The 14445-nt window shown below is 41.2% G+C and overlaps 1 protein-coding gene across 1 annotated transcript in view; it reads left to right on the top strand.

Annotated features, from left to right (window-relative positions):
* Positions 1–12160, top strand: part of N4BP1 (NEDD4 binding protein 1) — a 46713-nt gene extending 34553 nt beyond the window's left edge. Inside the window, exons 4-7 of the mRNA XM_032486260.1 lie at positions 470–566; positions 7416–7523; positions 9202–9309; positions 11381–12160. Coding sequence (XP_032342151.1) covers positions 470–566; positions 7416–7523; positions 9202–9309; positions 11381–11738 — 671 coding nt within the window. The 3' untranslated portion in view covers positions 11739–12160. The remainder of the gene's footprint in view (positions 1–469; positions 567–7415; positions 7524–9201; positions 9310–11380) is intronic.
* Positions 12161–14445: the final 2285 nt, after the last annotated feature.

Raw genomic sequence — 14445 nt, 5'->3', positions numbered from 1 at the left:
TAGGTAGGATGCCAGCCAGAGGGAGATTTGAAAGACTCTTGGAATAGGGACCAAGCAGGCCTTCTTGGGATTAGGACAGAACAGTTTGTCTCTCCTCCATCACTCTTCTCTGTTCCTGCCCCACCCTTTCTGGGGGACTCATCCTCACTCTTTTTGTCTTCTGCTGCTTGCAGTGTGGCTGTGAAAAATTTCTTGATAGTAAGATCCATTAAATATTGGTTTATGGTTTACTCTTCTTAATTTAGAAGCAAATGAGTTGAATATTTTGATATTTAAGAAATAGTTCAAGTCATTTTTCTTTGACTTTTCTTTTCCTTCCCAGTAAGTTAGTAAAGTTGAGTCTTCTGAGTAAGTAGAAGAAAGGTTTCGCACAACTCTCCAAGTGAAACATAGGGGGTGCTTTCATTTATTTAAACGTCTGGGAAGATAGCCCTTTTCTGAATGTGTGTTCAACTTATTCCATGAACAGAACAGCACTTCTTAACCCAGCTCCAGGAGCTCGGAATATTATCTTTAACTCCTGCACGGATGGTCTTTGGAGAAAGAATTGCTTCTCATGATGACAGGTATGAAAGGCCTTTTTCCTTTCTAAAGTGGGTATGGGGTGGTGAGGAGCCAACCACCTGCTCCACCAGACAGTTCATCAGGCTTCTGGACCCACATTCTTAAAGGACGCACTTGACTCAAGTGGTTGAGAATTTTAATATTTATGGTCATGACAGTTATATATTCAATGGTCTTTGCTGTATGGTTTAGGGGCATTACTATAGAAGCTATTAAGCTAGAAATTTTTTTTTTTCCGTAAAAGGTGGGAGAGGGAAGCAAGAAAATGTAGATTTTCTTTTCATTCATTTTAGGATGTGTCTGAGCCTTTAGACTACCAGTCTAAAACAGATATAATAATAGATTAACATACTTGAAAAACAGGGTAATGACAAATCAAAAGCATATAACAGAGTCACAAAAAAAAACAAAAAGAAACCTAGCTAATACAAAAGAAAGTGATCAAACCACAAAAAGAAAAACAAAAAGAAGGGAGCAAAGAAGAAATAACAAATCAACTGGAAAACAAAGTTTAAAATGACAATAAACACATCTCTATCAATAATTACCATAAATGTCAGTGGACTAAATGCTCCAATCAAAAGACATAGAGTGGCAGATTGGAAAATAAAACAAGAGCCTACAATATGCTGCCTACAAGAGATACACTTTAGGGTGAAGGACACACATAGATTGAAAAAGAGAGGATGGAAAAAAATATTTCTTGCAAATGGAAATTAAAAAAAAGCGGGAATGGCAATACTCAGACAAAATAGACTTTAAAACAAAGGCCGTAAAGAAAGGTAAAGAAGGACACTATAATGGTCAAAGGAACAATACAAGAAAAGGATATTACACTCGTTAACATATATTCACCCAATATAGGAGCACCTAAATATATAAAACACTAACAGACAAAAAGGAAGAAATTGATGGGAACACAACAATAGGATATTTTAACACCTCCCTGACGTCACTGGACAGATCTTCCAGACAGAAACTCAATAAGGCAATGGAGATACGAAATGACGTAATAGAACAGTTGGACTTGGTTGATATTTTTAGGACATTATATCCCCCAAAAAACCAGAATATACATTCTTTTCAAGTGCACATGGAGCATTCTCTAGATTAGACCACATATTCAGACACAAAAGAAGCCTCAACAGATTTAAGAGGATGGAAATTATTTCAAGCATCTTTTCTGACCACAGTGGCATGAAACTAGCAGACAACCTCAGACAAACAAATGAGGGAAAAAACAACTACATGGAGACTAAACAACATGCTGCTATAAAACCAGTGGGTCAATGATGAAATCGAAGAAATTAAAAAATACCTTGAGACAAATGACGGTGAAAACACAACCACACAAAAATCTATGATATGTAGCAAAAAGAGTCCTAAGAGGGAAGTTTATAGCGATACAGGCCTTCCTCAAAAAAAAGAACAGTCTCAAATAAACAACCTAACCTACCACTGAAAAACATTAGAAAAAGAAGAACAAACAAAACCTAAAGTGAGCAGAAGGAAAGAAATAATAAAGATCAGGGATGAAATAAATAAAATAGAGATTAGAAAAATAGAGAAAAATTAAACCAAGAGCTGGTTTTTTGAAAGAGTAAACAAAATTCGACAAACCTCTGGCCAGGTTCACCAAGAAAAAGAGAGAGAGGACACAAATAAAATAAGAAAGGAAAATGAAGAAATTACAGCTAATGCCACAGAAATACAAAAAAAAAAAAAACTAATAGAATACTATGAACAACTATATATGGCAACAAATTGGGCAACCTAGAAGAAATGGACAAGTTTTTAGAAACATACAGTCCACCAAAACTGAATCAAGAAGAAATAGATCATTTGAACAGACTGATCACTAAAAGTGAAATAGAATCAATAAAAAGCTCCCTGCAAACAAAAGTCCAGGACCAGGAGGCTTCACTGGGGAATTCTATCAAACATACAGAGAACTCATACTGATCCTTCTCAAACTCTTCCAAAAGATTGAAGAGGAGGAATTACTCCCAAACTCATTCTATGAAGACACCATCACTGTGATACCAAAACTAGGCAAAGACACTACCAAAAAAGAAAACTACAAGCCAATATCATTGATGAACATAGATGCAAAAATTCTCAACAAAATATTAACAAACAGAAATCAACAACACATAAAAAAGATCATACACTATGATCAAGTTGGATTCATCCCAGGGACACAAGGATGGTTCAACATATACAAATTAATCAATGTGATACATCACATCAACAACAAAAAAGCATAAAAATTACATGATCATCTCAATAGATGCAGAAAAAGCATTTGATAAAATTCAGCACCCATTTATGATAAAAATTCTTACCAAAGTGAGTATAGAGGGAACATATCTCAACATAATAAAAGCTATTTATGACAAACCTACAGCCAGCATAATGCTCAGTGGTGAAAAGTTGAAAGCCTTCCCACTAAAGTCAGGAACAAGACAAGGATACCCACTCTCAACAACTCTATTCAACATAGTATTGGAAGTCCTAGCCATAGGATTCAGGCAAGAAGAAGAAATAAAAGGGATCCAAATTGGAAGAGAGGAGGTAAAATTGTCACTATATGTGGATGACATGATACTCTTATATAGAAAACCCTAAAGGCTCCACACAAAAACTGCTAGAGCTGATAAAAGAATTCAGCAAGGTAGCTGATTAGGATACAAGATTTACAGAAATCAGTCATATTTCTTTACACTAACAATGAAATATCAGAAAAGGAAAGTAAAGAAACAATTCCTTTTAAAATTGCATCAAAAAAAATAAAATACTTAAGAATAAATCTGACCAAGGAGGTGAAAGACTCATACATGGAGAACTGTAAAACATTGATTAAAGAAATTAAAGATGACTTAAGAAATGGAAAGATATCCCATGCTCTTGGATTGGAAGAATTAATATTGTTTAAATGACCGTACTACCCAAAGCAATCTACAGATTTAATGTGATCCCTATCAAATTACCCAGGACATTTTTCACAGAACTAGAACAAATAATCCTAAAATTTATGTGAAATCACAAAAGACCCAGAATTGCCAAGTAATACTGAAGAAAAAGAACAAAGGTGGAGAAATAACCTTCCCAGATTTCAGACGATACCACAGAGCTACAGTAATCAAAACAGCATGGTATTGGCACCAAAACAGATACGGATCAATGGAACAGAAGAGAGAGTCCAGAATAAGCAGACCTATGGTCAGTTAATCTTAGACAAAAGAGGCAAGACTATACAATGGAGAAAAGACAGTCTCTTCAGCAAATGGTGTTGGGAAAACTGGACAGCTGCATATAAATCAGTGAAATTAGAACACTCCCTCACTCCACACACAAAAATAAACTCAAAATAACTTAAAGGCTTAAATATAAGACAAGACACTATAAACCTCCTAGAAGAAAACATAGGCAAAACAGTTTCTGACGTAAATCTTAGCAGTGTTCTCCTAGGACAGTCTACCTAGGCAATAGATAGAAAAGCAAAAATAAACAAATGAGACCTAATTAAACTTATAAACTTCTGCACAGCAAAGGAAACCATAAGCAAAACAAAACAACAACCTACAGAATAGGAGAAAATATTTGCAAATGATGTAGCTGACAAAGGTTTAATTTCCAGAATATATAAACAGGTCATACAACTTAGTAACAGCAACAACAACAACAACAACAAAAAAACCCAGCAGCCCAATCCAAAACCGGGCAGAAGACCTAAACGAGCAATTCTCCAATAAAGGAAGACATACAAATGGCCAACAAGCACATGAAAAAATGCTCAATGTAGCTAATTATCAGAGAAATGCAAATCAAAACTACAGTAAGGTATCATCTCACATCAGTCAGAATGGCTACCATTAAAAAGTCCTCAAACAATAAATGCTGAAGCAGGTGTGGAGAAAGGGTTGCCCTCCTACACTGCTGGAGGGAATGCAGTTTGGTGCAGCCATTATGGAAAACAGTATGAAGATTCTTCAAAAAACTAAAAATAGACTTACCATATGATCCAGCAATCCCATTCCTGGGCATATATCCAGAGAGAACTCTAATTCAAAAAGACACATGCACCCCAGTGTTCATAGCAGCACCATATACAATAGGCAAGACATGGAAACACCCTAAATGTCCATTGACAGTAGGACTGGATAAAGAAATGGTGGTATGCTCATACAATGCAATACCACTCAGCCATAAAAAAAGAATAAAATAATGCCATTTACAACAACATGGGTGGACCTGGAGATTGTCATCCTAAGTGAAGTAAGCCAGAAGAGGAAAGAAGAATACCATATGATATCACTCATATGTAGAATCTAGGAAAAAAACAGAAAAGAAGACACTAATGGACTTACCTACAAAACAGAAACAGACTCACAAAGTAAACAAACTTATGGTTACCGGGGGAAAGGGGGTGGGAAGAGATAAATTTGGGGCTCAGGATTTCTAGACATTAAGTACTATATATAAAATAGAACAGGTTTCTTCTGAATAGCACAGGGAACTATATTCAATATCTTGTAGTAACCTGTAATGAGAAAGAACATGAAAATGAATATATGTATGTATATGTGTGGCTGAAACATTATGCTATACAACAGAAATTGACAAAACATTGTAAACTGACTATACTTCAATTTAAATAAAAAGAATTTTTTAAAGTAAAACATGACTGAGAATCTATAAGTACAAGCAAATAATGAGTTGTAGTATTTTTTGATACTTGCTAAAAGTAATGCTTGTCTTGTCTTAGTGTAGCAGCCTCAAGAGTGGTTTTCAGACACTCTCTATCTCCTCCTGGTTATATTTGGCCAGTGACTTAGTCTGTCATTGTGATGCCGGAGTCCTCAGTATTTCCTCCACCTAATAGAAGATGGTGTCAGCTGACCCTCGAGTTACAGGAATAAGCTGCATTCCTTAGGTTGGTATGTTGCTCAGAGAGCAGGTGCACCTGAGACAACCAGCTTTAATACGCACCTTTCAATTTTTTTCTAAAACCTTTACTGAGCACCAGCCAAATCCAATTGTAGAGCCGGGCTCCAGGAACACAGGATTCACATGTACTCCCTGCCCTAAGAAGTTTTTGATCTGGAAGAGAAGGCACACAAATAAGTAATGGAGGCGAATTCTGCTGTGGTAAATAAGAGAAGGTTCCACAAAACCAGTGGCATTAAAACGGGTTTTTCAAACCATCCTTTTGTGATGAGAGCTCAGAGCCCTCAAGTGTCCGCAGGAACATAAGCGGTGGGTGTTCTCTCCTCTCCTGCATTCCTCCTCCTTCTCCTCACTCCGGCATCTAGCACTTAAGCCCCTGCTGGTTTTGCCTCAGTCTTTTACCGCAGTGCTCCCCCACAGTGAAGACAGTGCTTAGCTTGGAACCCAAGCTAGTGAGCGATCGTCAGACGGGTGAGAAATAGAAAGAGGGGCTTGGCAGGGGAATGGGACTTGGGGTGACAGCAGGCATTCATTCAGCAAAAGATCCAGAGGGCATTCTCACTGATAGCCCCTTGCCCTTCACGAGGCTGAAATGAAACAATCAGAGGCAACTTGAAAGGAGAGTGTGGGAGGAAGCACACCAGGAGAGGGACATGGATGGGAAGGTCCTGGGAGACTGGGATGGAGGGACACCTCTGGCTCCGGCTCTGAGATACTGGTAGGGACCCTGAAGTGCTCAGCTAAAAAGACAGGTTTGGCCGTTGGGCTCATGAAGAGCCTTCAGATGCTCCAACACTGCAGCTTCATTCTCACACCAGCAGGATTTGAACGCATACACAAGTATGCAGACTAGGCTTCTGCTTAATTTATATAGCTCTCTGGGTTCTTACTGGGCATGAATATAGGTCCTGATTCATAGTACATGCACAGAAACCTTACTGCCTGTTTTTGTTAATACCTCTAGGCAAACGTCACCACTTGCAGTTTATGCCAGTTAGAAATAAGTTGTAAGGTATTCATTAATAAATTCACAATGCTAAATAATATTTACTTCCCAAGGTTTCCTAATATTTCTGAAACTAATGAGGCTTGCTTTTTAATCCCCTTAAAGTACTCACTACTAATAAATCTATTAATAAAAGCAATTGTTTAAACCTTTAATTCCAGTGATTCTCTTATTGTTTAATTATCTTTGTCTACATTGCCTCAGACAAATGTGATCATCTTAACTAAGGGATAAAACTCATGCTATCCTTACAAATCTCTCATTAAGAGAGTTTGAACAAGAATAATTTCCAAGAACAAAATAGAATTCTCCTAATACGTAATCCTTACACTTTTTATCACCATGTATCTTTTAATAATTTGCATTTGAGTGCATCTGTAACTTGGGCTAAACCAAATGGCAGTTCTAGATATCTCTTAAGTCAGAGCAGAAAATGTGAGCTTAGGCATTTTAAAAAAAAAAATTGTAAGGCTGACTGCCAAGTAGCTAATCTTAGAACCAAAGTAGTGTAGCTTAGCAACTAAACACGAATAGTGATTTCACAGGCTTGTCAACTCTGATTTCATTCTCTGCTCTGTCGTGCATTATCTTATTACCGGCCTTTATTGATAGTACAAGTTCTCTAGAAAAATGGATAAATTCTGGTTGAGATCATTTTTAAAAAGTGTGTGAAAACCAGACCTTCATTTATAATCACTCCAATAATTTCAGATGTGTTCAACATTTCAGATTCATCTTCAGCTGACAAGGGCTTAACTTTTCTGCTTCTGAGCCTTGGTTAAATTCTTCGCTGATTTTCCTTATGAGGAGGAAGTCCTTTCGTTTTCTTATAACACAGCTTCTCTGAGCCAGGGATGCCTGCTTGCCCATTTTAACCACTCTTATATTACCATAGGTTTCTGCTACACTTAGCGGACAAAACTGGTGGCATAATTGTAACAAATGATAACTTCAGAGAATTTGTGACCGAGTCAGCCTCTTGGAGAGAAATAATTACAAAAAGGTAATATTTTCTTCTCTGTCTTTGGTCAGAAATTTTTTGTTGTTGTTTATTGTTTGGTTTTGTTTGGTTTTGTTTGTTTTGTGTCCACCTTGGAAGCAGTATAGGAGATCAAAGCATCATAGGACTGTACTCCCAGTCCACAGGATGGCTGGCCGCTCTCGGTAAGTGGGAGGACCCAGCACAAAGCAGCAACACCAGCAGGTGCTATGTGAGCATGCTCTGGTGCCCATAGGTGTCTGCTGTAGATCAGTGTTCTGGCAAGAGGCACATGTTTGTGGCACAGTTAGCTCTCTGTTAACCATGTGATGGAGCAGAAATGGCTGCCTAACTTGACCTTGCCCTGATGCTGAGGGATACTTGAGCAAAAGCCATCAGGCATCCCTGCTTTACTCAGCTATGAAATAATGAAGGTTGAGTTTAATAGCAACTGTGATTCCAGCCACAGGATAGGACCAAAATCAACATGCTAATTGAGTTTTCACTTTGGGGAGAAAGGCGAATGTTTCTTGTTTTTAATATCTAATGCTTTTCCTGAGCATTTTACCATCAAAGTTTAGTCATCTGTATTGCAGACATGTTGAATATCATGGAAAATAGCAAAGTAAAGTCAAAAGAGTTTTGCATTCACTACTGTTTAAGTTTTTGTTTATAATGATACTCTGAATGTGTTCAACTGCATTAAGATCAGTGAACACAGACTTCTGGGACTTTTTTGTTAACAAGCGTCATCTGACAAGTTACCTTGAAATGAAAAGCAGTAATAGTCTCATGGTAGTAGTGCCAGGGATGAGTCATAAATGCCACAAATCTAAAAAATGTACCTCGAGGCTGTGTATATCTAGTGTAACTAGTATATAGCCAGTGTAACTAGATACTTGGGTTTCACAGTTGCCCCTTGTCTAATGTTTATATTTTGTTGAATCATTATGAGGATTTTAGAAAATTATTATTTGAGTCATCATTTTAGAAAATAATACCTAGGTAAGAGTTAACTACTATGTGCCTTTTGACCCATCTGCTGTTAAAAAACTGTTGCTGGTAGCTGAACTGAGAATTGGTCTTTGACCTTCTGGGCACAGTTAACAAGCCATTAATCTTCTAGGACTTGTTTCTCTTGGATCTGTGCCCTGGGCTCATTGTCAGTATTTGTTGGACGCTCTTCCATGTACGCATGGAAGGTTTAATGCAGTCAAGACTCATTTGCACACCCCTGTTGCTCTCAGAATTCACAAAATAAGGCAGAAACCAAAGTCCTGACAACAAACCAGACACTTGGACTTCTTTCTTGTTTAAACATTTTTGTAGACTTGATAAAATCATGCTCAGCTGAGCTCAGCTTTTCTTTCTGCATATACTGTTTTCCTTTGCCTGTGGACTCATTCAGAAGTTAAACCTGTTGAACACCTGTTGTATCCTAAGCTGCCAGTGTTTCAGTCTTGCCTTTCAAAGTTGTATTGAAAGTTACATTAGGAGAAGAAGCTCCTTCCCAGGCCCAGGTAAAACTCTGAAAGCCTTGATAAGAAACAGGAGAGACAATAGATATAAGTTTCTTACTGTATTTGTATTCAAAAGAGAAAGTAAAATGGTTTGCTGTGCTAGGGTGCATTTGGTTTTTTTTAGGCAGTTAAGCAGTCTTTTAATTATTTCTCCAGCATTGTAATTATTCTCCCTGTCTTAGGTTGCTCCAGTATACCTTTGTGGGGGACATATTTATGGTTCCTGATGATCCTCTGGGAAGAAGTGGACCTCGATTAGAAGAATTTCTTCGGAAGGAAGTCTTTCTTCGGTATTTCCTTTCCGGATTGTCTTGTATTTATGAGTTTGTTTCACTTCTTTGTGCCGCAGTGCAAGTGCTCTCTCTCTCTCTCTTTCTCTCTCTCTCTCTCTCTCTCTCTCTCTCTCTCTCTCTCTCTCAAGGTTAAAAATGGCATTTTATTTTTTTAAAATAGCCTTAGATTTAGTGCTCGTGAAATCCATGTGGAATAGCTTTGAGGTAGAAGCACCCCAAAGACCAAATCTTCATTTGCAGTCCTTTTGGTTTTAATCCCAGGAGAAGATGGGGAGCCAAACTTTCTGTAGGTTGAAAAGGACAAAGCAGATTTTGCTGGTGGTTACTTATTAGTGCATGTCGCTTCGGCTCATTATGTGTATGTGAATTTCTTTTTTTAAGTTCATTTTCCCAACTCATTTGCTTTGAATATTTTATGCTTGTATTAATTTATTTACTCTTCAGGAGTCTTTATCTGGGGAACTGCAACTTTCTACCACCACTAATAGAGAAGCCAGTATACCATATTTATCCAAAATTGATTTGATAGTTTAGATTTTCTTTGTTGTAGTTTGGAGGTTTTTTATTTGTGTTTAAAGACATGTTGCCACTGGTCATTTCTTTCTTTTTTTTTTAAAGACCTTTTGAGGGGGGTGGTAATTAGGTTTATTTACTTATTCATTTTTTAACAAAGGTACTGGGGGTTGAACCCAGGACCTTGTGCATGCTAAGCATGCGCTCTACCCCTAAGCTATACCCTCCCTCTGCTAGTGGTTGTTTTTGTTTTCAGAATTCTCAAGAAATGGACATTATTAAGTAAAGCATCCTAAGTGCTTAACTGGCCAATCATACACTCCAGTGATAGACCTGTTCTCTTTTAAAACTGAAATAGGCTACATTTCTGTGTATTTCTCAGCAGATATTTGCATGGGGGTGTTGTGGGGATCTAAACTGAAAGGAAGTCAGATGCACAGGTCTCCCAGCTTTTTAAGGCAATGAGACTACATAGCTGATCCTTTCCATTTATAATGGGGTCCTTAGAAGGCCTCTAGGTTTGGATTGGAAAGGGCCAGTGGTTAGACACAGCTGTCTTCTGCACAGGGTAGCAGCCTGATTTCCGCTCCCCAGTCTTGTGAATCATTTCTCTTTTGAGCCTTCAGGTTTTATTGCACAGATGAGGACTTGGTTCCCAAGGTCCTGCTTCTCTACCTACACCAAGAGAATGGCAGTCATTTTTAACACCTGCTAGATGTCTGTACATCTCATTTTTCTTCCAGAAGTCTTAACTTGGAAATCCTCTGATAGGCGTTAAGACCTGATGAGGCGTGTGTGCAAGCATCAAGGTCCATTGGTCAGATTTAATGGAAGTAGAGTTCTCTGGCCCCTTCTGTGGCCTCAGCAGCTGGCAGCAGCGTCAGTTCTGCCTGCTCACCTAATGGCTCTTTACAAAAATGTTACCTAATTGGTTAAGAAGATAGTAATAGCTTCCCCCACAGAAGGAATGAGCTGTTGAAGTTGGGGAAAGTGTTCAGCCAGCCCCATTTCTCAGCTGCAAGCCAGAGTCAAGTGCAAGGCTTTGTAATGGTGCAGATGCCCTGTACATACACACTCATGTGCACACAAGTTGTGGGCACCAGTGTCTCACCCAGACTTGGGGGATTGGGGAGGCAGCCTCTCTGCCCAAAGTGGGTTCCTTTTTCTGAGCCCCATCATCCAGGGCCCCACAGAGAATCAAATCTGCAGAAGAGTAGGGCCCTGTTTCCAGATCTTTTGAAAGCTCCTAGGTGATTCTGGTACACCCTGGTTTAGAGCCAAGCAGCTGGATGGGATCAGTCCTACAGCAGCAGGGAGGTGGAGTCGCCCAGGAAGAGCTGTCTTCCCTGTCACAGCCAGTCTGGGGACGGTGTCGGTGGCATCCCTGCGGTCCCCCTGTGGGATGCTGCCATCCCTGCCTGGGCTGCACGCCTGTATCTTGTCTTCAGAAGCCAGGGAGCAGCCCCTGGAGCCTCAAGGTCAGCTGCAGATATTTTTAGATGGATTTCTTGTTTATCTTACAACCCAGCTCACTAGGACTTGCTTCCATTCACAGAGATATGCAGCCCCTACTCAACGCCCTGCCAAACGTGGGCATGTTTGACCCCAGCTTCAGAGTCCCTGGCGCCCAGGCAGCCAGCACCAGCCACCAGCCTCCAGCCCGGATTCAGGGCACCCCACCCAGCCACTGGCTTCCTCAGCAACCCCGCTTCCCACTTTTGCCAAACCTTCCCAGCCTCCAGCAGAATCTGCCCCTGCCAGCACAGAGATCTTCTGCAGAAACCAACGAGCTGAGGGAAGCCCTTCTGAAGATCTTCCCTGACTCAGAGCAAAGACTGAAAATCGACCAGATCTTGGCGTCTCACCCGTACATGAAAGACCTGAACGCGCTCTCTGCCATGGTGTTGGACTGAGGGCCGTCGGGATCCGGGGCTCTGGGCTGAAGACGCACTCAAGCTGGTATCTGCACGTGGCAGCAGGAAGTGACATAATGTGAAGAAACCGATTTCCCGGTGGAAATGCTGTTGTAGTATATAGAAAAAAACCAGATGTTTTGTGTATAAAAAAAATCTGGGTTTTCAAAACCAGCTTTTTTCTATATATAAATTATGCTGCTATTACAGATTTAACATTTTCTGTAAAAGGAAAGTCTACATTTTCTGCCTGTTCAGGAACTGTTTAATAGCAGTTACTCTTGAGTGTACTTACATTTTTATGTTTTTTAAACTATTTTCCTTAAAGCTGAAAATATTGACAAATGGATATGATTAGCCTTTCTAAATAAAAAAAAAAAAAAAGAGTTGCTTTCTTAGGGAAAGCAAGACCTCTTAAAATATATTTTCTTGAGATGACTGTGTCACGTCCACTAACATGAAGTGTGCTCACCCCTTCCAGCCCCCTCTGCCCTCACCCCTGGAATTAGAGCCCGAAGGAGTTAGTTTTGCTCCTCTGGGGTCTTTCATTGGAGCCATTTGTGAGAGTGGACAAGTGGTGCCACTAGATGGCACCTTGTGCCCAGCCATTGTTAATGACCAGGGCAAAGTTAGCCGCACAGTGTCAGGGCTGGAAGAACCTTGAGAGCTCTCGCAGCCCAGCACCCCGCCCCCCGCAGGGGAGCACACCAGGGCTCCGAGTGCTCCCTGTCTGAGTTCACCCAAGTCCACTGCTGGGGACTGGATTCCTCGTCCAGGGCTCGGCCACACACACCAGGCTGAGACCTCACTGTCCCTCACTGACTCTCAAGTCACGTCTTAGCCTCTGAAGGTGATAGTGGGATGCGAGGAAGTTTAGTGAAAAGCCTTGTCGCTATAGTAATTTTGTGTCCCCAACCGTGGGAGACACCCCATGTGAAGTTTGTGCAGCTTTGCCAAAAAAATAGTTTTCTATTCTCAAGAATGACCCAAGCCAGTAAATAGCATTAGTAGCTTCCGTAGGGGCCCAGAGCCCCGTGTTTATTTTTCCTGTGTTTGTCTCTAGTGTCCTCCTAAACTGCCCTTCCCGTGAGTCTTTCTCTCAACTGGTATCTTAGTATTGTGTTTTCAGTGTTGCCCAAATTCTGTGTCAGTGAAATTCTTTTTCTGGATAATTAATTCCTAACATTTTTACTGTTATCTGGACCTTCAAAGGGCTCTGTATTTTATACCTGTTCCCCCTGCCAGACTGCTCATGGTCAGTTTCTTGTCTGCTCCTGTAGATCACATCTCTCCTGGCCCTGGAGGCAACGGCTGAGGACTCAGTGCTGGTTTGTCCTTCGTGGTAAAGGGACTTAGCTGGCCATAAGCAGGCCTGGGTGGCTCCCCGTGATGCTCCCTCCAGGCGTGTGTGACCCCCGCATCCCTCGGGGGTGAGTCCAGAGTCCTCCAGGTGGCCAGACTTGTATTTCAATGATATTTTCTCTTGGATGCCTTTAAGATGTGTCCTAATAATGTGGAACCAGTTGTCAGCTGTTGCTTCCGGGCAGGTTGCCCGAGTCCCCCACCCAGCTGTGGGTGTAGAGGGGGAAGACTTGAGGCAGTCCAGGAGGTGACTTCAGTCACAGCTCCTGAGCCTCAGCTTCAGAACTGATGGTTTTTAAAAACAGCACAAGTCTGAGGACTAGGGCTGTCTCGCAGTGACCCTGACCTTTTGGGCCAAGGTTTGTTCCAGCAGCCTTGCCAATCCAGCACTTCTGTTTCAGAGAAGGCCCTATGTGAGGCGTGCCTTGATTACTGGCGTTTAGCCACAGGTCTTGCTGGAAGGGGGCTGAGTCTCCCCTGAAGCCAGGTAGAGCTGGCTAAGCCTAGAGATCAGGAGGTTTCTGGGCTCTGGAAGTGAGCTGACCCTTGACCTTTGAATTATGTAAGCCTCTGTGGTCTCAGTAGTGTTTCTGAGAGCTCTCCTGCCCCTTTTCTCGGGCGGGTGCAGGAAGAATGCAGAAGACTAAGTGGGAGGAGTTTAGAAAAGCATGAATTACTCACTTGGGAAATCACAACATGAAACATAATTCACAGCTTTTTCTGAAATCTATCAAGTTTAGTTAAATTTAATATTTAAATACTCAATTTTCAAACCATTATAAAAAGAGTCATCATGTGTTCTCTAGCCTCCCAACACTAGGCTCAGTATTGATGCTACAGAGTATTTCTCAATGGTCTGCCCGCTGTGGTAGGTTTCTAAACTACCTTGGGAGTGTCGGTAGCAGTGCTTCCTGTGGCTCCTTCAGGCTGTCGAGCAGCATTCCTGTGACGTAGGTGGCAGGGCAGAGGATGCCATCCTTGTTCAGTAGACTGGTATCTGGTGCTTGGAGAGATGGCCCAGAGTTAAAGAGCAAGGTGGTGGTGATGCTGAGTGATTCCCGGGCCTGCATGCTTCCCCGGCCCCAGGCTGCCACCTCCGGAGGAGAGAGGCTGGGCTGACCTCTGTGTCAGGTAGCCTGTGTTTGAGACCCTGCAGGCTGCCAGCAGGAAGGACAGTAAGAAGGCCTCTCAGCTGTCCTGGCGGGTCGTCATTGTTCTGGCAGGCTCCACTGAGGCGTGGCCGTGCCGCCAGGGACTCGGTCGGCCTGTGGCAGTTTTTGAGATCAGTGAGAGGAGGCATAGTCCTGCTTTATTCTTAGGCTTATTGTGGCACCTGTGGAGTAGG

This window comes from Camelus ferus, chromosome 9 (genome assembly GCF_009834535.1).
Source record: "Camelus ferus isolate YT-003-E chromosome 9, BCGSAC_Cfer_1.0, whole genome shotgun sequence".
In the NCBI taxonomy this organism is placed as follows: domain Eukaryota; kingdom Metazoa; phylum Chordata; class Mammalia; order Artiodactyla; family Camelidae; genus Camelus; species Camelus ferus.
This window is presented reverse-complemented; position numbering and strand designations above follow the sequence as displayed.